Below are 25,649 nucleotides of genomic sequence, written 5' to 3'. Positions count from 1 at the left end.
ACCACCTCAACTCCCAAGGCAAAGTATGGTGACCCCAACACAGTATGATCCCCCAATTGTGACTCCCACACAGCCCTCCATACAGCATAATGGGCTTACATACAGTATAATGGCCCGCACTAGCCCTCCAAACAGTATAATGGCCCCACATTGTCCTCCAAACAGTATGATGGAGCCCACACAAACCTTCACACCGTATAATTGCTTTTATACAGTATAATGGCCCCCACACATAGCCCTCAAAATATTATAATGGCCCCAGTCTTCCATATAGTATAATACTCCAACCATAATCCTCCATATAGTATAATGCGACCCCCATAATCCTCCATATAGTATAATGAACTTCCCATGGTCCTCCATAGAATATAATGCACTCCCCATAGTCCTCCATACAGTATATTACACACCCCATAGGGTAAAATGCAGCCCCTATATAGTATAATGCACTCCACAGTCCTGCAGTATTATGGGCACCACGTACTCACTGATTTTAAAATACCGTATATTTTAAATAAGCCGACTCGAGTATAAGCCGAGGCCCGTAATTTTACCACAAAAAACTGGGAAAACGTATTGACTCGAGTATAAGCCTAGGGTGGGAAATGCAGTAGCTACTGATAAATTTCCCCATCCTGGTACGCATTGCTCCCTCATCTCCAATCCTGGTATGTATGACATCCCTCATCCCCAAATCCTGGTACGTATGACACCCCTCATCCCCCAATCCTGGTACGTATGGCACCCCTCATCCCCCGATCCTGGTACGTATGGCGCCCTCATCCCCCAATCCTGGTATGTATGGCGTCCTCATCCCCCAATCCTGATACGTGTGGCCCCCCCTCATCCCCCAATCCTGGTATGTGTGTGGCACCCCTCACCCCCAATTCTGGTATGCATGGCACCCCTCACCCCCAATCCTGGTATGCATGGCACCCCTCATCCCCAATCCTGGTATGCATGGCACCCCTCATCCCCCAATCCTGGTATGCATGGCCTCTTCATCCCCCAATCCTGGTATGCATGGCACCCCTCATACCCCAATCCTGGTATGCATGGCACCCTTCATCCCCAAATCCTGGTTTGCGTGGCCTCATCCCCCAATCCTTGTATGCGTGGCACCCCTCATCCCTCAATCCTGGTATGCGTGGCACCCCTCATCCCCCAATCCTGGTATGCGTGGCACTCCTCATCCCCCAATCCTGGTATGCGTGGCACCCCTCATCCCCCAATCCTGGTATACGTGCACCCCTCATTCCCCAATCCTGGTATACGTGCACCCCTCATTCCCCAATCCTGGTATGTGTGGGCCCCTCATCCCCCAATCCTGGTATGTATGGCACCCCTCATCCCCAAATCCTGGTTTGCGTGGCCTCCTCATCCCCCAATCCTGGTATGAGTGGCACTCCTCACCCCCCAATCCTGGTATGCGTGGCCTCCTCATCCCCCAATCCTGGTATGCGTGGTACCCCTCCTCCCCCAATCCTGGTATGCGTGGCACCCCTCCTCCCCCAATCCTGGTATGCGTGGTACCCCTCCTCCCCCAATCCTGGTATGCGTGGCACCCCTCCTCCCCCAATCCTGGTATGCGTGGCACCCCTCATCCCCCAATCCTGGTATACGTGGCACCCCTCATCCCCCAATCCTGGTATACGTGGCACCCCTCATTCCCCAATACTGGTATGTGTGGGCCCCTCATCCCCCAATCCTGGTATACGTGGCACCCCTCATTCCCCAATACTGGTATGTGTGGGCCCCTCATCCCCCAATCCTGGTATGTGTGGGCCCAATCACTGCACACATAAAATAAACACTTATACTCACCTTCCTTCCTCACCTCTGCTCCAGCGCTGCGTCCTGTCTGCCAGCAGCTCACGTCAGCATCTGAGCAGCACACGCTCTCAGACGCTGATGTGAGCTGCCGGCATATTCACTCCTCTCCACACCGGGACTATGGGAATGGAGAAGAATGAATATGAATTCTCTTTAGTAGCGGGCACTGTCAGCAGGAGCCGCGGCTCAGCGCTCCTCCGTGCCCGCTGCTAATGAGAATGAATATTCATTCTTCTCCACACCCATGGGAGTGGAGAAGAGGGAATATTCGTTTTCCTGTGGTAGCGGGCACACTCCCCCTCCCCCCCGTAAATACAATACTCACCTATCCTCCTCGTTCCCCCGCTGCTTCGGGCCCCCCCAGCTCACGGGCCCCATAGCAGTGGCGTGGCCTGCCGCCATTGGTGATACGCCATGGAGTTGTTATGCAGGTTGTGACCACAGACCATTTGTCTGTTCTCATCCTTTTTGGATGCTGTTTTGGTCACTTTTGCATTTTGTCATTGTTCTCACCCCTAAAGGTACAGTAGCATCAGGCGGTGTCTACAGTACAACCCACACAAGTTGCTCAGGTAGTGCAGCTCATCCAGGATGGCACATCAATGAGAGCTGTTGCAAGAAGGGTAGCCGGGTCTGTCACCAGTGTCCAGAGCATGGAGCAGATACTATACCAGGAGACAGGCCAGTACACCAGGAGACGTGGAGGAGGCCGTAGGAGGATAACAACCCAGCATCAGGACCGCTGCATTCTCCTTTGTGCAAGGATGAACAGGAGGAGCAGTGCCACAGCCCTGCAAAATGACCTCCAGCAGGCCACTAACATCCATGTGTCTGCTCAAATTCTCAGAAACAAAATATGAGGCAGGTATGAGGGCCCGAATTCCACAAGTGGGTGTTGTGCTTACAGCCAAACACCGTGCAGGGCGATTGGCATTTGACAGAGAACACCAAGATTGGCAGATTCGACATTGACGCCCTGTGCTCTTCACGGATGAGAGCAGGTTCACACTGAGCACATGTGACAGAGTCTGGAGATGCCATGGAAAACATTCTGCTGCCAGCAACATCCTTCAGCATGACCAGTTTGACAGTGGGTCAGTAATGGTGTGGGAAGGCATTTCTTTGGAGGGCCGCCAAGCCCTCCATGTGCTAGCCAGAGGTACCCTGACTGCCATTAGGTATCGGGATAAGATGCTCAGACAAATTATAAGACCATGTGTAGGTGCAGTGGGCCCTCGGCCCCTTCTGATGCATCACCATGCTAGGCCTCATGTTGCTGAAGTGTGTCAGCAGTTCCTTTGGACTGGCCCGCCCGTTCCCCAGTCCTGAATCCAATTGAGCACATCTGGGACATTCATGTCTCGCTCCATCCACCAACACCATGTTGCATCACGGACTGTCCAGGAGTTGGCGGATGCTTTAATACAGGTCTGGCAGGAGATCCCACAGGAGACCATCCGCAACCTCATCAGGAGCATGCCCAGGCGTTGTAAGGAGGTCATACAGGCACGTGGAGGCCACACACACTAATGAACATTATTTCCTTGTCTTGCGGCATTTCCACTAAAGTTGGATCAGCCTGAAATTTGATTTCCCACTTTGAGTTTGAGTATCATTCCAAATCCAGACCTCCATGGGATATTAATTTTGATTTACATTGATCATTTTTTATGTTTTATTGTTCTCAACGCATTCCACAATGTAATGAATAAAGATTTGTAACTTGAATATTTCATTCAGTAATATCTAGGATGTGGCATTTTAGTGTTCCCTTTATTTTTTTGAGCAGTGAATTTATGTCTGTTTATATGTATTTTTGTGACTTCATTTTTTGAATATGTATAAGTACATATCTGTGTATGTGCATGTCTGCGTATGTGAAGGATGAGGAGGAAGGCTGGGTGCTGTGCTGTATACCTATATTTCTCCGCCGTATCTGTGCATCATGTATCGTGGTACGTGTTAAAGTGGGCCACTGAGACCCTTTCAGCCGGGGCCCAGAAAAACCTGGAGCCGGCCCCGATTGCACATTTTATTCCAACCCTCAGATCAAAATTGGACATGTCTCTGCGATTTTGTGCAGCGAAAAACCATGGATGCGAATGGCCTCATAACGCATACCTGTGATAGTCTATCGGTAAAAACCATGGATAGCACTCATATGCGAAAAACAAAGGTCTGAATGAGGCCTAAGGCTCAGGTATTTTTAGCAAACATACAGTAAGTCCTTTTATATTTCTCATTCAGTTTTAATTCACTTCTGGCTTAAATTTTGAAAACACATGTCCAACGCAGAACAAGAATGGAGTCTCAATTGGAGTAGGTGTTGAGTTGCACTTTATGTAAAATTTGCCAGTTCTTGTGGACTTAAAACAATAAGGTTATTATATATATGCTTGTTGGAAAGACTGGAAATTTAACTTGCTGAAGATGTGATAAAAAAAATCTGAAATTTTTCGTTATTGTCCACACTTCAGCCACTTTGCCTTAGTCCCAGCATTTTTGACTGATTCTTGCCTTCCACCTTGTTTTTCTGGTTTGAATAAGCCTTTAAAGGCCCCCACATGTAAACTACAGGCTTACCTCCTTCTCTGCATGGGTGCCAAGCCTCAATTATCACATCAACAATAGCATTTACATCTACAGGTCACTACTATGATGCAAAGTGGGGCTGCATTGTTAAACAAAGGAGGAGATAAGCCAAGCCCAATTTACCACATGTATACCAACAGGGAGAGAGTCTGAAATATCACTAAACTCCAGGCCCATCAGAAATGTTATATGACTGGACGATCACTGGAGCCATTATAGCAATAGTCAATACATACTTTAAAAAATGTAAAATAGCTTGTAAATATTGGAAAAGTCTTTAGGTTTAGAAAAATAGGAAAAAAATAACCAAACCTTAGATCTGTGGAGAAAACGCATGTCATATAGTATATAATGAAGCCCCCCCCCCCCCCCCAATTCATAAAATATCAGAACTCCATTTCAATGTTTGTTGTTAATTTCCCTTTATTTATTTTTTTCTTCCACAACAAACTTTGATGAGAATATCCAAACATAAGTAATTCTCGTGTATTCCTGGAGCAGATTACATTGCACTTCATAAGATCGCACTGTCCAGTGTCAATAAAACAGAACAACTCAAAATCCTCTACTGGTACGCAATCTATTAATACTGTAAAACCATATGGCAAATACAATTCTTTGCATACTGAATTTATTAGGCACGACGGCCTATAAATGTGATAATTGTACACAATTTACCCTTTGCAATAAATGATGTTTTATCACTACAGTATATAAAGTTATAAAAAAAAAATTATAGCAAATTGCATAAAGTACATGGTCAGGTAATTATTCCCTAACTAACCCTCTGTTTGGGAGCCAAAAGGTGAAGGCACCAACTCACACACAATGGTATCCAACATCTAGATCACTAACCTAATAAAGGAAAAGCACAGACTGAATAATATATAGTGTAGGAGCCTTTGGGTACTTCCACAGTGGCAAAATCTGGAACAAATAATGAAGAGTTCTCAAATTGCACCCTTTGTATTGCAAAAAGTAATATCTGCTGTAAATAGGAACAGCAAAAATATATATTTTTTATGGCTTTTTGTAAATATATATATTTTATATGATAAAAAAATATCTTAAAGTTAATTTATCTGTGCAACAAAACTCCTGTTTTAATTTAAAAATGCATGCCAAAAATCCTAATAATCAGAACAACTTTGGTTAACTGGAGTGATTCTATAAAGATATGCTGCAAGATTGCCAATTACTTGAATAATGGTAACTTGTATCATTGTTATTTTTTAATTTATGTTCAAGGGTCCTGATCAAATTCTGAGGATGTTGCATATAATAGACAAAAAAAAACCCCAATAGTAAACTGCTTTGAGGAGACATTTTTAGCCATACAATGTGTTTTTAGTCTGCACTACAGAGCTAATGTTAACTTTTCAGCCATTTCCATGAGCATATACAATATGTGAGCCATTTAATAATGCAGCATGCACTGCTCGCTTCCACTTTGTGCATGGAGAATGCCCATTGTAAGATGGGATGGAATAATGGCACAATACATAAACCGTCAGAACTTCAAAGTGTTCATCATGTGGAAGTCATTTTCCTCCCTAATAGACGGCCCATCACTATAACTAATGTGGAATACTGTTTTGAGGATATACTGAATCATCACTTATGATATTGTGGGTCCATGCGACACAGGATTATTAATACACTGCTGTGAAACTGCCCCAAGCTGAACTCCAATGTTCTACATTGCTTGTTAATTTCATTCTTAAAAAGGTGTTGAACAACAGTATTGCTATATAGATGAGGGGTGATTTTTAAAGAATTTTATTTTTAATGGATTTATTAAAAATAATGAAAGAGTCATACTCCTCTTCCAGCACTCCCTAGGATCCAGAGCATTCCACTCGAATTCTACGCTGGATATGGACGCAGTATCTAATCGGCTGCAGCGGTCAGTTGAGTTTAGGTCCACGTGATCAGATGTTTGTCTCCAATCACACACTCTTATATTCACCTGACCACTGCAGCCATTTACAGACTGCCCTATTCAGAAGTCACACCACTGTTGCAGACACAGCTTCTGTAGCTGGCACAGACCTCAAAACCGGCCGGCTCTGGATCCATTGGGCGCTGGAAGGAGAATATGCCTCAATTTTCTTTAATCAATCCATGCAAAAAAAATATATATTTTATTGTCAGACAACCCATTTAAATAGACTTAATTTTACAAACATGACATTGCATTAAACGGAATTCAGATGGCTATGCTTGACAGTTCACACATGGACTACAAAGCCCAAACTGACCACGTGTCTCCTAACCTTAGAGTCATATAGGCTTAGGAGTCCAAATTTGGGACAGGAGACCTGCTGTATCTATATGGATTATGAAATCTGGCAGTCTGAACCCCGCACCACAATAGATATGGAAGGATTTTTCTAAACATAACCATTACTAGGAACGGTCTTCTCCCAAAGAATTCTATGCAATACAATGCTAGACAGAGTAGGCCGGAGTGAGCGACCTTACATAAAAGATGTGTATCAGCATGTTTGTACACATGGCAGTAGTGACATGGCTGTATAGGTGTTTGTCTCCCAATAAAAATCATGTTTTCTTAGAGATTAGGTGTGTCAGTCATGATGTGTATATGGCTTGTAAACCAGAAGATCACTTGAAGGTAGCAGTCCAAGGTCCAAGTGCATGGACACCTCCCCAAATGCAGTACCAGCTTGATTTGCATATGGCTATTTTGTTACATTTGTCATGACTGGCAAAGGGGATTTCTACAACAAGGTATTATTTGTATTGGAGGACGAGTGCCTACACAGCAATTTTACTAGTAGGTCTATATGTAAAAAGAAGCTTCTAGGTTCCCATCTAGGTCTGTCTGCTTTGACCAAGAGTCAGGACCTCTTCCCTATGTCCTGTAATACACAACAAGTTATGCAACTTGCTCAAGCTTTATTTTAAAGCTTTTGTTGTAGCCCGTCGCTTTTCTCTCTAGGTGCCCTATATTTGTTGTTGAGGCATTTTGACAAAAATCAATATATGAGAATTCAGCCTATTTATGGGATTGCACCAATCTCTGGTTTGAGATCCGAACTTAAAATTTTAAGATAAGCCAACTTCCAAAAATTTTTGGGAAAAACTATGAGCAAGTGCAAGGCCCTGGCACCTCCAGTTTTGGCCGATTAGGACAAAGTAGACAAATTAAAAAGCGGTGGTGCAGACAGTACGGCACGCTCAGCCCCTTTTACATCACATACAGGAGAGATGGTCACTTGATATCTCACTTTCCATCCTACTTTTCATTAAATTTTTTCACACTGCAGTGTAACTGCCTTTTTGGGATAAATGGAGTGTGGAATAGCCCCGTCTGGCCAATGTCACTATAGGACTTGTAGCTGCTAGTGACTGCAGTAATGCAGGACACAGCCACTGCCTTTTCCATAATCTGCCCCTTTCCTGTTGCTTGTCGCCCATTCTCAGACTCCTACAGGCAGAAGGTGTCATCCGACCCCTCCATACAGACAGAACTGAAGACAGATTTGAGCAGCTTTTCAGAATGAATGATTAGCACTAAATTCGGGGGGAAGGGAGAAGAAAAAAAAAAAAAAAGGGGGGGGGGGGGGAGGAAAACTGCTTTTTTTCTACTAATCTAAGATACTTACTTGTACTGTTTCAAAATAAAAAAAATATTTCTTTTTATTTATTTTTTAAAAGGGAAAGTGAATCAGTCAGTCAATGTAATGTAAAAAGGGCCTAGAACACAGCAGAAAAAAAAAAAAAAAAAAAAATCTCCTGTGCCCTGAACGCACAAAGGCTAGGTGCAGACGGCAGGATTTTCTCTTATCTGAGAGAATAGAGCCAATGCCAATCGCACTCTGATTAAACTTTGATCAGAGTGTGATCGGATTCGCTCAGTTGTAGAGAAGATTGGGGAAAAAAAAAATTCTCCAAACTCGCCAATGTTAATTTATGGTTCCGTGGGGGAAAGGGGAAGAAGAAAAAAAAACCACCACATCATTCAGACGCCATCTGTGTGTTTTCTGTTTTTCCACAAACTGACAGGAGAAGCATCATTGTTTTTGCACATGAGAAAAAGTGATGAAACTGATGGTGAACAGTGACAATGACCAAATACTGATGAAAATCAGATCCAAAATGCTGATAAAAATCAGTTTTTGCATACGAGAAAAATCACTGACATCTGAATGAAGCCTTATTGGTTCAAAATTGTACAATGTAAATTTTAAAGTTCTCTTACTCACGACTAAGTGTATTAAGAAAGTTGCATAACTTATTATATAAAATAGTAAAGCTTTACCAAAATAACAGTAGATGGGTCATTAAATGCTTCTAACTCACATAGTGTTTGCCAGTGTAGACCTGGATTTAGACATATTTACAGGAATATTTCCTCCATTGGAAGATCCCTTGCATATTGTAGAAGACCCTTTGGCACAACCGTTACACGAGGCAAACAGTCCTTTCTATCTGCTGCAGTTCTTGATACATCTAATGTGTTGTCCAACAAGGAGACATGACACAAAAGTAACGTATCCATTATCCAATATATTATTAGATCTTTCATCTATCACTTTCCATGGTTGTGGCCAAGTAGATCTATTCAACTTACATGGACTGACTGGTAGCACGATGCAACTGCCAATAAGTAACATTTTATCGCTCAGCGGTAGTGTGAATGCAGACCCAAGTGATCGTTGCGCCCTGAGCGATCTACACTAGAGATCGCGCACTGGCCGCCATTGTTCTCAGCAGTGCGAATTCTATATACACAGGACAATGCACCGCTGAGGATAAGGGTCTCTTATGCTGCACAAAAGACCATTTCACCCGATGAGCAACCGTTTTGCTTGTTCTTCGGGTGATCGCCAGCCTGTTTACATACCAAGATAGTCGTGATGTGAGCGTTTAACAATGAACATGCACGATTATCTTGTGATGTTAATGCCCCTTTAGTGTTTTCACAGTTTGGACTTTTTATATGGTATACATTTATTACATAGTCTCTGGATGATGCAGGCTATAGAAATGCCTCATAAAAGATGTAACAAGTAGCAAAAAGCTAATTTACAGACAATCTAGTGCAAATGTAGTTTGTAACAAATAGTGGAGCATTGTGATAAGTGGTGCACAAAAAAAAAAAAAAAAAAAAAAAAAAAAAAAAAAGGACCCGCAACTCATAGCAGCCAAACTTCCTTTTTATAGTACCCCTATGAACTCATCATTACAACACAAGGAGATTTGTTCCAGTTTTTATCAACCTCAATTTATAGCCCAGATATATAGAGCATTGGAAGACATTCTCTGCCATAAAGTTTCTACATCCTTAAAACGTTATCTATGGTCCTCGCAGAGAGATCCTGTCCGTCACCTGCAGCAAGCAAGTCGTAACGGTGCAGAATGTAGGTCATACCCAGGAGTATTCTAGAGCACGGTTCCCCAACTCCAGTCCTCAAAGCCCACCAACAGGCCATGTTTTCAGGATTTCCTTAGTATTGCACAGGTGATAATTCCATCACCCGCACAGGCAATAATTCCATCACCTGTGTAATAGTAAGGAAATCCTGAAAACATGACCTGTTGGTGGGCCTTGAGGACTGGAGTTTGGGAACACTGTCCTAGAGTTTACACCGCAGGTGGGATGAGAAGGACTTTGTGTCCGCAGAGAAAAAAAATAAAAATATCTTGTGCTTGTAGTTCTTAATTAATGCTTATGGATTAGTAACAGTACTCCTATGCAGCTTTCCTCTCCCCGTTAATCATAAGGTAAAGGACAGACTTTTACTAAGTTCAAAATAAGCTATCGCACACCATTTTCTCTAGTGCAGTAGCCGCAGACTAGGATCTGCATGTAGGTATACTGCTTTATGTGGTCACAATAAATGGAGCATAAAAGGGGTATTCTCTGGTTTGGAAGTCCCCCCCCCCCCCCCCATCCATGGGACAAGGAATAACTGATCCCCAGCGAATGGGAAGACAGCTGGGTCCCCCATTGATGGCTCTGAGAACCTCTGTGAGAATGAAGTGGCGGATCATTCCCACTTCCGTTCCATTCTTTCTTATGGGAATGCCGGAGGTTGTTGAATCATAGCACTTGGCCATCTTTGGTGGTCACACTCAAAAAGGATGGAGTGGAAGTGCATATCAAATCGACAACAGCTCCTTCCACAAGGGCTCTATACAGTAATGGGTCTCAGAATTTGTGGGGGGACACAGTGGTCGGACCCCCAGCAGTCAGGAAGTCAGCCTTCATCCTTTGGAAAGGAGTTAAATTCTAATCTGGAGAGTACCCCTTTAAAACAATTGCCGATTATTTATATTTAAGCCGATTGGCGGTCATTTAATGGCTCTTCTGAGCCGAACTCATCATGGTTGTCGGCAGCAGACCTCATCTTTAGGACTTTAATGTTGGTATGAACCATACAGTCACTTGACAAACGAGTGTTTTGCTCAGTCGTCTTATTGCTGGCATGTTTACAACAAAAAACAATAGGCGTACGAGTGTCCCAATGAACTCTCGCACTCGATTATCATCTCGAACCCTTCCCATGAGTCGTATCCACAAGAAAGGTAGAAGAATGTTACATCTACCTGGATCCATGGCATTCGCTTTTCCAGCAAGCATATTTTAAAGCCCCCACCCCCTCCCCCCCATTACCTATATACAGTTAGGCTGGTAGCATGACTTCCGCAAGATATAAAAGCATGGCTTAGTGTGGTCTTCACCTGTGTACACAGATCTGGAGACATCAAGGTGGTAGAAAGTCTAAATATTCCTAAGAATGGAGATGGCTCCACAAGACATCAATGAAATGCTCCCGGCACTGTGTTTAATATTAATTAGAAAGCTATGCCAACTGTCTGTAGGTGCAACTTACTACACAGAACAGTAACCAATCCGCAGTAGTCCAGACACAGAGTGCAGTTTTCCTGCACTTTTAATACAAACAAACCAGCAGAAAGTCACCGCGTTACTAGGTTAATCCTCCATGCAGTGCACAGGCATCCTCGGATTAAGTGTAGTTATGGCGTGGTGAAATGTTTTCAGGCATGTAAGGCAAGACGAAAACTTCAGCGGCTGCGTGCGCTCATGTACGGTCCAGTCACATGTGCTGTAAAGCTTCTTGTCCCTGTTCTGTGTATCCGTCATCCCTGTTGTAATCTGCCCAGACGCCAAACGATTCCTGAAAGGTGACATTTTTCTGCGTCATGGGCATCCGCTTTTTATCCCGTGAGAAAAAATTAAACCTAAAGAAAGAGAACAACATGATCACATGTATGGACAAGACATCTCAGAGTACTAGGGCAAGCATAGTTCTATACTTTTGAATGCTTTTATTATGCAGCATGTGCATAGATTACTGCAAACCCCATTCAGATTTATGGGACCGACACAGCAATTTCTGCAACAATTCTGCCAAATGTGCATTTACCATTACATAGAAGCATGTTAGTTCAGCTACTGCATGGCCAGTTAGGGTGATTCTCAAAAAAAAAAAACAAAAAAAAAAAACCACACCACCACATTTTAAATTATTGTAGTATATTCTGAATTTCTAGTGAAATGTCAGAATTAAAGAGAATGGGTCACAGGACAGGGCAAAAGCCTCTCTTTAAATGGACATATGTAGCAAAGAACATGGCGCCTGCTACTACTAGCACTGGTGTGTACAGCATCTCCGAAGGTGAAAAAAAAAACCAAAAAAAAAAAAAAACCACACAACTCAGTGTGAACATAGCCTTAGAATAAAAATCTCTTGGGGTATATGCATATGACGTCTTTCTCAGGTGGATTCTGCCATGGAAATTAATCAGAAAATACTCAAAAACAAAATAAAAAAAAATAATATGTTCTGGCTTTTGAATGTATTTTAACTAAAGTTTCAAAAATGGCAAGTGGTTAATAGAAGTGACCTCGCCATTCTTATGTCTTACACACACACACACACACACACACACACACACACACCCCCATGGGAAAAGTCTTCGAAAAAAAAAAAAAAAAAAAAAAAAACACAGAAAACCGCAGAAAAGACAGGAAAAAATAGAAATAAAAAACACAACCACTCCAAAGCTTCCTGAAGCATCTTCTGCTTGAAAAACTTTTAGGGTTCACTCGAGTTTAAAGAGACATTGTGTGCACATAGCCCAAGATATTTCCGTGGTTTTTTTTAGCAGATCCGCTCCAGAGAACTGCACATGCATGCCTAAATGGTATGCCCCACTTGTGTCACTGCCGGCTTCCTGAGGAAGGGACCATGCCTCCTGTGACCCTGCTCCGTCGCTGCCCCCCAGTTAAGCTACCTTAAATTCGGACTATAAGATGAACTCCCATCTTATGAAATTATTTTTTCCCCTATTTTCCACCCCAAAATTTGGGATGCGTCTTCCAGTCCAAAAAATAAGGTAATAATGTGACAACTATAATAACTGAATCAATTTCAAGGATATTTTATAAAAAACTGAATATCCTCTACCCATTGCTAGGTATATTAGTCATATGTATACTTTCTAAATTCAATCAATCAAATCATAGGAAAGACACTCTGGATTTTCTGCCTAATATTATTGACTCCTAGCTAGATTAGAGGTCATTAAAACAAATTAAGAACACACTACTGAAGGGGGTAGGGTAGTCCAATGATGTATCACTTTGATTTTATCACAACTGCTGCACCCATGTAAACTGTTTTCTCTGCTGAAGATCTAGCAGAGCTCTGAATGCTGAGCTGTGCATGGCACACAACACTGACAGAAAGCTGCTAATGAACGAGTGGCTGGAGTTGGGTTACACCGAGCAGTTGACTAGGAGGCAGCTAGTCCTGTAGTGATAATCTGATTTTTGACCCACAAACACAACCCAGTAAGTGACACATCACTGGAATCAGGCTCCCAACTCCTACATCATGCTGCTCCCAAATTACATAGCAAAAAAAAAAAAAAAAACACCTGTCACAGATTCCCTATAAAAAAAAAAACAGAACCTGCAGCACAATTTTTTGTAATGTAAAGACATGGCTGTAATGACACTGTAATACGGATTACATTGATACCTTTGGTTAAGAGATCCGCTTTGTTGTTCTTCTTTAATCACCATTAGAAGTTTTCAGCTAATTAGATTTTGGTGTACAGGGGTTGGACTGTACACTGGGTCTTCTCCTCCCTGTCTGTGATTCCCCGGCCCCTCCTGCCTCCTGCTTCCTCTGTTTGAAATATCAGAAGTGACCTGTCATTCACAGACCAGAGAAAGGAGGGGCCGGGAATCACAGGCAGGGAGGAGAAGACCCAGTGCACCCAAATCTAATTAGGAGAAAACTCCAAATGGTGATTAAAGAACCATAAAGCGGATTCCTTCACCAAAATGTATCAAATTAATGTGTTACATTCATGCCTTTACATAAAGTTGTACTGGCAGGTCCTCTTTAAAGGACTACTGATATTATATGCATGCTTAAGATTTTTCACAACTTGAATATACATGTTAAAGTTTTTACTTTTTTTTTTTTTTTTTTTTTTTTTTAACATCTGAAAATATAAAAACACAACTTAAAACAAACCAAGAACATACTACTAAAGTGGTTGTTGACCATGGAGCAGCAATAAAATTTACTATACAGATCTATGTAGATTATATCAGTAGTGAAGAGGGGACATATTCTATATTGCAAATAACTAACTGACTAGCACAAAGGAAAATATTGCTTAAATGACATCTGTAAAGTTCTTATTAAAGCACAGCATCAATCCAGCGCTGTGTAAAGCATGCAGAGTGCCACACTACAGCATAGTGCACATATTACCACCGCACACCATGCAAGGTAGTATCAATTTCATGACATAGGTCTACTTAAAATTTTAATGTCCAAATATATCCTTAGGGTAAATAAAATAAGCAATAAAATTGTGGATTTTTTGGTTTATTGTAACCTATAAATTATGTAATGTAAGTTTCTACATGTGGGCCTGATAGCAGGAGGAATCCTCAAACTAAAGGAAGAACCATTGCTACTATCATTTATCCATGTATAGGGGGGGGGGGGGAATCCACAAAACACCATATACAAAATGCTATTATGGAGGTTTGTTTTGTTTTTTTTACAAGCATTTACAATGTGCCTTATGCTGAAGAATAAGGATATGTTTGCTGTAAATGATTCTCTAAGCATCTGTTCACATCATGTATAGGCTAGGAATAGAGGGGAAACCTCACAGAAAGGTTTTCGTGAAGAGGGGGGGGGGGGAAAAAAAAAAAAAAAAAAAAAAAAAAAAAGAATAACTTGCCCCTTGAAGAAGCATGGGTGAAACGCACTTTGCATGCAAATGAAGGCGATACCTTTTGTTGGCTCATATTCTCTATTGAATGGGCTGTGTGTATATAGGCCCTTCATGTTATTGGGCCACAACCTAGTTATTTTTTTAGCATCGATTACTGTCCAGATTCTAATGAAGCAATGCATTTTGCTTTTTTTAATCCTTAGTAATAGAATGTTGTGATTTTATATTATTTCCTCACTTCTATTTTTTTGTTGGTTTAATACAGTGGTCCACTGCAGGTAAAAAAAAAAAAAAAAAAAAAAAAAGGTATACCAATCTTTTAACCTCTATAGTCTGAATAAAACCTTATGGCTGTGTTCTGTATGAGAACACAGCATAAGCTAGAGGTCCTTTCCAATGCTCTGAAGTACACCATACCTTCATATTCTGGTTAGCTGTTATAATCTACACCTGTTTAGTTGCCATCCTTGCCATGAATCTGAGAACACAATGAATGGCCATTCTGATTGGCAGCCGGATGCACGATGTTCATTTCAACAATCCCATAGTCAGAATGGCAGCAGATTAAAACACACGATCGCAGCACACCCACTCCATGCACAAAAGTGACAAGCGCAATGCAAAGTCAATGAAAATGGGTCCTACAAGAGAGATAAGCCTGCTGATTGGCTGCAATGTGGGATCATCTGCAATCAATCCAGCTGCTACCATGGGCATTATGGCCGTAAACATCCTGATGAAAACAGACAACAAACAGCAAAAACATTATGGAAGGTCAGTATAGTACATGAAACATAATATACGATATGCACTAACACATGGTATAAGATGTATAATCTCTAAGGGAATACTACCTACAAAAGGTGAATTAGACCATCAGATGCATATACACCTATAATCACATCAGGTATGGTAACCGTATCCAGACATTGGACAGATCGTGAAATATTATACACTTTAGAAGTATATAGTGGGAGCATTTCAAGTCCGTCGTGTCTATATTGGTCCAAGTGAAACTCTGCAGGCTGACTAATTTAGTTATAATTGTAGCATCCACACTATATTTAGGGGCTTTAAATATGTTGAAATTTTTTTCACTGAAAAGAAAGATCAGATGCTTACAAATATATATATATATATATATATATATATATATATATATATATATATATATATATATATATATATATATATATATATATATATATATATATATATATATATATATATAGTCATTTCTTACCACCTGTCAGCAGGATTGTGCTCAGTAAATTGCATGCAGTGTCAGGGTGGCGCAGTTACACTGATGAAATCCGTCCTCTGGTTGTTGTTTAATCAACCCAGTTATCATTTTAATCTTTGAGTTTGGAGATAATTAGATTCTGGTGCTCCGGGGCGTCCCTTTCATTGGTGCGCTGGCCTCATCGTCATCATTGTGGCTTAAATGACTGGCCACTGATCCTTCAGTGACTTGTCTCCCATCTTAAATACTGCGCTTGCACATTTCATAATGTATTCTTTTAAAAATAAATGTAAGTGATATAGTAGCGATAGATGCTACTGCGCATGTGCCATTTTGCTGGCGGTAAAATTTTTTTTTTTTTTTTTTTTTTTACTAAGACTACATTATGATATGCGCAAGCGCAGTAGTTAAGACAGGAGGCAAGTCACTGAAGGATTAGTGACCAGTCATTTAAGCCACAATGATGACGATGAGGCAGCGCACCAATGAAAGCCCCGTCCACAGGCCGCCCCGAAGCACCAGAATCTAATTATCTCCAAACTGCAAATAAAGATTAAACAACAACAACCAGAGTATGAATTTCACCAACCCAGGTATCATTTTAATCAGTGTAACGGCACCAACCTGACACTGCATGTAGTTTACTTAGCACAATCCTGATGACAGGTTCACTTTAAAGAGATTGTTATAAATTTATGGAAACATCTAAGTAACATATGAATGGCATAGCTGGACTGTGACTGTTCAGACTTTTCTACGGTAGTCAATGCCTCCAATACTCTTGGCTTTCAATATATCAGAATTACACATTATGGATAAAATGTTGCAAAAATTACTGTTGACATATGGCCGAGACATTCATTCCTAAATGTATAGTTTGGCAACTATGTAACGGATTAATCATTAGATCATAATTTAGACTAGAACTGACCAGCACTAAGACCTCTGATTAAATAAATAACTAATTTTGTTGGAAGAAAAAATATTCGCAGCATGACTTCACTGCATTCAAACAAGCAAAACTCACATTCAAATCAGCTGTCACCTCTGCTAAACAGGCCTACTCACATTGAGATTGTAGGATAAGGAAAATACTGTGCAAACAGTTATGCAACACTTTTAACTCCCTCCTCCACCTCCCTAATCTCTGCTGAGGACTTTGCTACACTTCAAAATAAGATCGACCAAACAAGGAAAGTCTTTGTTTGACCACAACAACCCCTCTGTATACCAGACCAATGCCCTTACCCCATAACCTATCCTCTCCAATATCACTGAAGGAGAGCTTCCTCATCTCCTCACCAAATCATACCACTTGTGCACTTGATCCCATCCCACCTCCTCCCCACACTTAGCCCATCCCACCTCCTCTCCACACTTAGCCCATCCCTAACCCATCTCTTCAACCGATCACTAACTTCTGGTACTTTCCCTTCTGGTTTCAAACATGCCACAATCACACCCATCCTCAAAAAGCCATCCCTCGACCCAACTGCTATGTCCTGCTATCGACCCATATCGCTGCTCCCATTCGCCTCCAAACTCCTTGAACAGCATGTTCACGCTGAACTTTCCTCTCACCTCTCATCTAACTCGCTCTTCGACAACTTACAATCTGGCTTCCATCTCCACCATTCCACTGAAACTGCCCTGACCAAAAATTAACAGCAACTTACTTACAGCCAAAGCTAACAGACAATTCTCTATACTCCTCCTTCTTGACCTATCCTCTGCCTTCGACACAGTTGACCACTGCATCCTACTCCAGATCCTCTCTCCCTTTTGCATAAAAAAAACCTTGCCCTATTCTGGATCTCCTCATATCTATCCAACCGCACATTTAGCGTCTACGACACTACCTCCCCATTCCGCTCTCTCTCTGTTGGGAGTCCCTCAAGGCTCCGTTCAAGGACCTCTACTCTTCTCCATCTATACCACTGGCCTGGGACAACTCAAAGTCCCATGGCTTCCAGTACCACCTATATGCTGATGACACTCAGATCTACCTCTCTGACCCAGACGTCACCTCTCTGTGGTCCAGAATCCCGGAGTGTCAATCAGCCATATCCTCCTTCTCCTCTCGCGTCCTCAAGCTCAATGTGGACATATCTGAACTCATCATCTTTCCTTCTTCTCACATCTTCCCCACCTGTACCGGAAATCCGTTGCGTCGGAGTAACTCTTTACTCTACCCTGTCCTTCAAACCACACATCCACACTCTCGCCACCTCCTGTTGCCTCCAGCTTAAAAATATTTCCAGAATCTGACCTTTTCTAAACCCTCAATCTACTAAAATGCTTGTGCATGCTCCTCTGTGGCCTAACTGCTAACACTCTCGCACCTCTCCAGTACATCCTTAACTATGTTGCCCAACTAGTTCATCTCTCTCCTCGCTACTCTTCTGCTTCCCCAATTTTCAAATCCCTTAACTGGCTCCCAATTCCCCAGCGTATCCAGCTCAAACTACTAAACACTTACCTACAAAGCTATCCATAGCCTTTCTCCTCCATACATCTCCGAACTAATCTCCCGATATCTTACCTCACGTAATCTCTGGTCCTCCCAAGACTTCCTTCTCTCCTCCACACTTACTCGTTCCTTACCCAATCCCCTTCAAGACTTCTCCCAAATATCCCCCATCCTCTGGAATCTGTGCCTCAATACGTCCGATTAGCTAGCATATTCGGATCCTTCAGGCGGAACCTGAAAACCCATCTCTTCAAGAAAGCTTACACCCTGCCATGACGTCGCTACCACATCAACACCACCAAAGCTACTGCAACCCCCGAACCTACTGTCTCCTTCCGCACCATCCTGTAGAATGCAAGCCCGCAAGGGCAGGGTTCTCTTCCCTCTGTACCTGTCTATCATTGTTAGTTTGTTAACTATAAGTGAAATCCGTATTTTGTATGTAATCACTTCGCATATACAGCACCAAGGAATCAATAATAATATCAGTCCCTGTCCATTATGGCAGCTTTGAAATGTCTTGTTAAAATATGGGTGTGTGTGTGTGTGTGGAAGGGGCGGACAAAACAAATAGTGCAACATGTGTTTGACGACACAGCTTTTCTTAATTATGCCATACAAATTCAGTAAGCCAGGAGCTATATGCTTTTATCTTCATGTTGACTTTTGCATTGGTGTTCTTCTTTGGTTGATTAACACAGACTATTGTTTGAATAATCCTGAATGTTGACATTTGAGTTGAGATGTACTGCAACATATTGTCTGCAAATTTTGCAAGATAGGGTCATGGAGCAATACTGTTTGATAATATGCTGATTACGTATTATAACTAGCCCAAGGAGTTGTTGATTTGCTGAGCAATGGATGACAAACTATGCAAGTTGATTAAATGTTCAAAGAATGAGTCATGAGCCCCTTCCACCTTCATCCCTGACCTGTGAATAATGGCTGAAAGGACAATTCTAATCTATAAAAAGGGGGTCTCTGCCTCCATTTCGGTGTCATTCTACAGCATGTCAGCTTAGGGGACTTCGGCCCCAGCTGGAGGAATACAGATCGGCTCCATTGAACATTGCTGAACACTCCGATGTCTTGATGAATCCAGGTTGGGAGAATCAGGTCACCTGGCCCCAGACCTCACTGCTCTCGGCCAGTTTCCTAAGCTTATCATTACCTCCTCTCTTGAGGGCCCGCCAAAAGCAGGGTGCTACTGGTGGGGGTAGTCGGCCCTGGAAGCCCCGAAATCGCAGCTACTCTATTCCCGGCGGGCCAGCGGAAGGTTGAGGACTCTGTTCTATGTGTTTACTGTCCATTTGGTGGTTCAATAAAGTATTACCATACTGTTTAACCATCACCTTGTGTTGTCCGAGTAGTATTATGCCCATGGAAGACCCCAGGTCTTCACAACGTGCAACCACACAATGGCTCAAGAGGTAAAGGGGGCAATAGCTCCAAGGGAGATGGAATTGTACATTATGAGGATCTATTGGACTGCAAAGGGCCCATATGTTATTCTTGCAGTGGCCCTCTTCAGTTTGTGTCCACTCCTGCTGTTTGGGCAAGTGTACATGAGTTTTCACCACTACTTCACTGAAAGGGTGAAAGCCATATTAAAAGGGTAAATTTACACGCAACAGGTTTGGCTGCCTTTTTTTCGTGCAGAAAAACAGTGTTTCACAGTAATAGCTAAATAAATGAGATTTCTAAAATCTCATTCACTCGGTTAAGATTTTCTCCTCATTTTTGAACTAATGTGCAATTTGTGTTTTTTTTTTGTTTTTTTTTTAATTGAATTGCAGCACGTCAATTCTTTCAGCATTTTTGAAAGGAGTTTCTCACTATTCAAACGAATGTCAAAAAAAAAAAACGTAATTAAAAACATGTGTAATGGAAAAAAAACACCGGGGAACATGCCCTTTAAAAAAACGTCAACAGTTATCAACACAATGAGGTGCACAGACACTCAACTTCTCTGAACAAGTTAGCAGAAGGTAAAGGAGATTTCTAAAATCTGATCCACTTGCGTAGTACTGTAATTCACTGTGGATTTTACCTGTGCCAATATGAGGGTAGCTGTACAGTATGAGGAAGCCGGCTCTAATACGTACAGGAGAATATTGTTATATATTAGGAAGTGCCACAAAATCATGTATACAGGGCGGACATGTATGCACCTGCCTATGGCGCCAGCTCTTGCATCCCTAAAGAAAGTGTAATTATATGGAAAAAAAAAAGCAATATCCATGCGGTGCCTGTGGCATCTGGCATTCAGCACAGTGTTGTCCGGGGTGCAGGCACACAGGTGCGTAGTGTCAGTGAGTCACTAAGACAGATCACCGCTCTTTAGGATGGGAAACAGTGTGGTGGGCAGGATGAGGGTAAAGTGTGAAGAGGCACAATATAGATATAGAGAGTGGGCAGCGTGAAATAAGGGCACAATATGGAGAATTAGCATGGTGGAGGACAGTGCTGAGATATAGAAAGAGTAAGGATAAACAGTGGCGACAGAACAGCAATGGTATAGGCCGTGGTACATAAGGGTGGACAGTGTGATGTTTATAGCTAATAAGGGTGGACGGTGTGATGTTTATAGCTAATAAGGGTGGACGGTGTGATGGTTATGGCTCATGAGGGCAGGCGGTGAGGCCATTATAGCTCATAAGGGTGGATGGTGTCAGAGTTACAGCTTATAAGTGCAGACAGTTTCACGGTTACATCATAAGGGTGGACAATGTGGAGGCTATATACCATAAGAGGATTATTTAGAGCACAGTATGGACAGATATAATGTCATCTGCACAAATAGAACACTTCTTTTTAAACAGCACTATGTCAGGATGAGCTGCAAAAGGTCAGACGAGGATAGTCTGCAAAGACGAGGTGTGAATGTCAAAAGTCATCCTAGCATCTGGACCAGATGAAGATGAAAGGGATAAGAATGACTCCAAATCAGAGAACACGTCACTATTACAATACCTGGATGTAAAGGTTTGTCATCTGGACTACATCCAAATCAGTACTGTGCTTCAAGTATGGTCCACAGTCTGATGATGGCTGGTAACAATGGTAAGGAGATGCTAGGAGTAGTTGAGGACATACTAGGGATTGTAGGTTTATGCAATTCAATTGCAATGTCAGGGCAGATCAATATAAATTTGCTCACTTTACTAAGCTTTGTTTTTGTAGTCAAGTACTGATGGTGGTTTTGGTGCCGTATTCATGTACTGATGAACCAGAACCAATATCAATACAGGTCATAAGAAACTACATCAGTACATGAATGCTGCATAAGAACCACCATCAGTTTTGTTGCAAACACAGTCAGATGTATCCCTTTAACTATAATGGGGTCTATTTAGTTTCTATTACAGTAATCCACATGTGTCAAACTCCAGCCATTGGGCCAAATTTGGCCCTCAAGGTGGTTATATTTGGCCCCCCGACACCAGAAGCACCATCCCTATGTGGGGGCTATTAATCTGTATGAAGGACTATGTGGGGCTCATTATTCCATATGGAGGACTATGTGGGGTCCATTACACTGTATACTGGTTGAACTGTGACTTTCTTCGAGCTTTTCATTGTGGCCCTCTGTATGTTTAAATTTTCATCAAAAGCTGGACGCCTTAATTGAAACCAACCGGGCTCCTATTATAATTAATCTATATTAGTTTCCATCACTGTCCTTGGGTTTAACATTTGAAATATAGGATGTAAAGAATTAATATTTGTCCCAGATATCGTGTAAATGGTCAGCAAAGAATGAACAATTCTACAGCTAACTGAAATTGCAACCCCTGTAAAGTCACATCTCAAAAGTAAACCAATATATATATTTTTTTAACTTTAGCTTATATTTTTTGGGGTGAAAAGGGTAACAATTCTTGTAGCAGTGGTCGTCGGACCTTGTCACCTGGCCCATGTGGGGGTGGAATGCATTAGGGATCCAGTTACCCTAGTCTGACCCCTTCCTTTGCTGTGGGGCTGCTTGGGATGCCATTGGCCTCATCTGCCTGGGGCACCCCAATACATACAAGACATTTTCTAAAATAAAAGAATAACCAAAGAATCCTGTAAACCTGGGAATTGGAGGATGACTTTTTTTTTTCTTTTAAATCCTAAATGAAAAGTTTGTATACAAGGCAGAACTATCATCAGATAAAAAAAGGGGACAGTGAACACTGGATATTTGTTGGATGGCACATGCCTTTCTACATATAGTTTATTTCTCTGCTAGGGGTATTCCATACATTCCCATCTATGATCAATTATACGCCCAACAGCTATTTTTTTTTTTTCTCTTTACTTGGGTTGACCAAAAAAGATTCACTCTGTCCAGTCCTTTGTGGCAGCCAGACCTGGGCAGGCTTTACTTCTGTGACCGACGTCCTCAGCCTGAAATCGTCAAGGTCATGAAGTCGTAGGCCAATTAAACGCCCAAGATGCAGGGCCGAGCATGCCAGCTGTAGAAGTCAAGATTGCCTTGCTCTTTCTGGCATGGAGGAACAGACTGGATGCTGCACCAGAGTGCCGCAAATATTTTTGCTCAACTCCATTTTTTACCCATCTATTCCTTTCAGAGATTGCCAATAGATACTGAATCCAGATGTCCCATTTTTGGTATAAACGCTATAGATATATTTACATATGGTTTTGAATGCACATCTTTACTTCCATTAGGGTGCAAGCCATACCCATCTCCCATACTGCTGCTGGGCATATACTTTGGAAACTAGAAGTGTGCCTCAATCCTCCAGGACCACCAAAAATTAAGGTTGCTCTCCTTCTCCTATGTACGAGCAATGACTTTGGGACCTACATGGTTATCCGACAAATGAAAAAAGAAGTTGCAAATAAATAACACTTTTACACATAATTGTGTAAAACTGTTAAGAGGACGTGACAAAGGATGACACACTGATGAGACATCAGGATCGTGCAGTTTCACTACATGCTCAATGACTTTGGAAACCATGAGGAAGTAATGGAAGGCCGGGTTACCTGGAATATGCGACCATAGAGAGGAAACAGACAAGCCATGATGTGAAAATAAGCAAATAACTGTATATTGTGTGGAACTCATCACTACAAAAAATGAAAACAACTTCACATTATATCTGACATATGTTAAGCCGTATGCATTTAAGGAAAGCGTTAAAGTTTGCTAGTTTCAGTGGTACAGAATATTAGAAAAGGAAAAGAAGCTACAGCAACAAAATATGGATTCATGCATAAATCCGGTCAAAGTAATGGATTAACAGGGCAAGATCTAATTTCTTGTGTTCGCACCTATATAAATATTGCAGCTGTATGGTAACCTGGTAGTCCTCATGTTCTGACGTGTGATGCAATGGATGGGTATGGTTAATGAAAGATCTCATAATGGGCAGCATGGTGGCCCATAATGAAATATTTGGCTCAAATCCAATCAGTGACAACATCTGCAAGGAGTTTGTATGTTCCCTCCGTGTTTGCGTGGCTTTCCTCCGGTTTCCTCCCACCTGCCAAAGACATACAGATTGGGGCTCACAATCTAAATTCCCTATGGGGACAATGATGATGATGTATGTAAAGCGCTGCAGAATTAATGGTGTTATACAAGTGAGAAAATAAATCTCAACAAAAGGAAAAAAAATTGCTTTGCTTTACACATGGTGATACTTTAGTCAAGTTGATCTCTCTTGGGAGTTTATCTTGCCATAGAAATAAGAATTCTTGGATTGGACAAGACAAGACATATGAGGTGTTGTGGTTACTCTGTAATCGCTAACTCTTAGAGGGATTGTCCGGTCTAAAATGAAAAGTCTGCAGTCACTCTGTGTGACTGCAGACTTGTGAATGCTCCCAGCGCAGGCACTGTGCACTACAAGGATTCACTGTTCTCTGCCTCAAGAATGACAGTCAGGTATCTAATATGCATACCCCCAGGAAGAACCAGTCTAGTGGGCGCAGCCTCGCTCACACTTTTTAGAGAGTACAGAGTAACCACAACCTCCGGAGATACAGCCAGTCTGTGCATCATGAGTCATACTACATAGTCCATGAGTCATGGAAGTCTTAACTTGGCCTTAAGGCGACTTCCTTGACAACATGCCAACCTCATGGACAAAGCCTTCTTGCCTCACTGCCAACTCCACTTCTCTTCCCTTAAGCCAGCAATCATTGAGCCTTTATTTCTTCTCCTCCTCCATAGCCATGTTATTTAAACAGCCCATGGACCGAGACAGTCGAGGGCTGTAACACTGACCCACAACCTGCACCCTGCCCTACCCATCCGCCACCCGCTGTCACCGGTATCTGCATAGCCAGGATGCAGACAGTGGTGAATACATTGGTGGAATACGGTGCCGCTGGCTTCATCTTTCACCAATCAGCGTGTGAGCCAGCGGAGGCCATGACATTTCATTGCGCTGCGGCTGAGACTCCGTGCACAGGAGCGGAGCGCAGCGGGAACGGGAGTGAGGTAGGTTTTTTTTTTTTTCTGGTGTATGGGATATATGTATGTATATAGGAGGCTATGTGGGGCTTACACTGTATATATAGAGTGCTAATACTTTATATAGGAGGCTATGTGTGGGCTCATACAGTATACAGGGGGAGGTCACTGGAGCATACTTCTTTCTGCTCAATATTTGAATTATTTAAAATTATCACATGTTAACTGTAATATTAATATTGAGCAGAATTAATTTCAGCCCTCCACACAGTCCCTCATGTGGCACCTCAGGAAAATGAATCGCCTAGCCCTGATGTAAAGGATAACCATACTTTCAAGTAACTTTTCAGAATAAACTGTCCTGTGTGTAAACAAGGAATAACTATATGATTTGTATCCTGCATTTCCACCAGTTTTCCCCTGTGCAGGCTCTAGTCCTAACTTACAATTCACTCTGCTAGTGGGAGGAGTAACTATTATGAGCTCTGCATGCACAGCCCACAGATCAGGATTCCTGCTATTCATTCTTTCAACACACAGAAACAAGCAGCACCAGATATATATATTATATCTTATTTATTATTTATTTACAGCGATCAGTACAGACTGAATCCAGCTCTAGAGTGAGGTAGAAAGACCTGTTAGAAAGCTCAGCGCCATCTTTCTTTGTCTTAGGCCTCTTTCACACATCTGGATATTTCCGGTACTGGAAAAACCAGTACCAGAGAGGTCTGTGCGTACCTGTGTGGCATACGTGTGGCAACCGTGTGCTGCATCAGGATCACATGTACTGGCGCCTGGGAATCAGCAGTACA

At 42.1% G+C, this 25,649-nt stretch overlaps 1 protein-coding gene across 2 annotated transcripts in view; it reads right to left on the bottom strand.

The window, feature by feature from the left end:
* Positions 1-5,121: 5,121 nt before the first annotated feature.
* Positions 5,122-25,649, bottom strand: part of RILPL1 (Rab interacting lysosomal protein like 1) — a 42,511-nt gene continuing 21,983 nt past the window's right edge. Inside the window, exons 7-8 of one of the 2 annotated variants that reach the window (XM_073676187.1) lie at positions 15,331-15,418; positions 11,538-11,658 (exon numbers count right to left, since the gene is read on the bottom strand). In XM_073676187.1, coding sequence (XP_073532288.1) covers positions 11,653-11,658; positions 15,331-15,418 — 94 coding nt within the window. In that variant the 3' untranslated portion in view covers positions 11,538-11,652. Of the gene's footprint in view, positions 11,659-15,330; positions 15,419-25,649 lie in introns of both variants that reach the window. The other variant, XM_073676186.1, reaches the window with a different exon arrangement.

Source organism: Phyllobates terribilis, unplaced genomic scaffold (genome assembly GCF_046119375.1).
Source record: "Phyllobates terribilis strain yellow unplaced genomic scaffold, ASM4611937v1 Scaffold_1__5_contigs__length_1240528914, whole genome shotgun sequence".
Classification (NCBI taxonomy): domain Eukaryota; kingdom Metazoa; phylum Chordata; class Amphibia; order Anura; family Dendrobatidae; genus Phyllobates; species Phyllobates terribilis.
The sequence above is the reverse complement of the archived record's forward strand: the minus strand, read 5'-3'. Positions and strand labels throughout refer to the sequence as shown.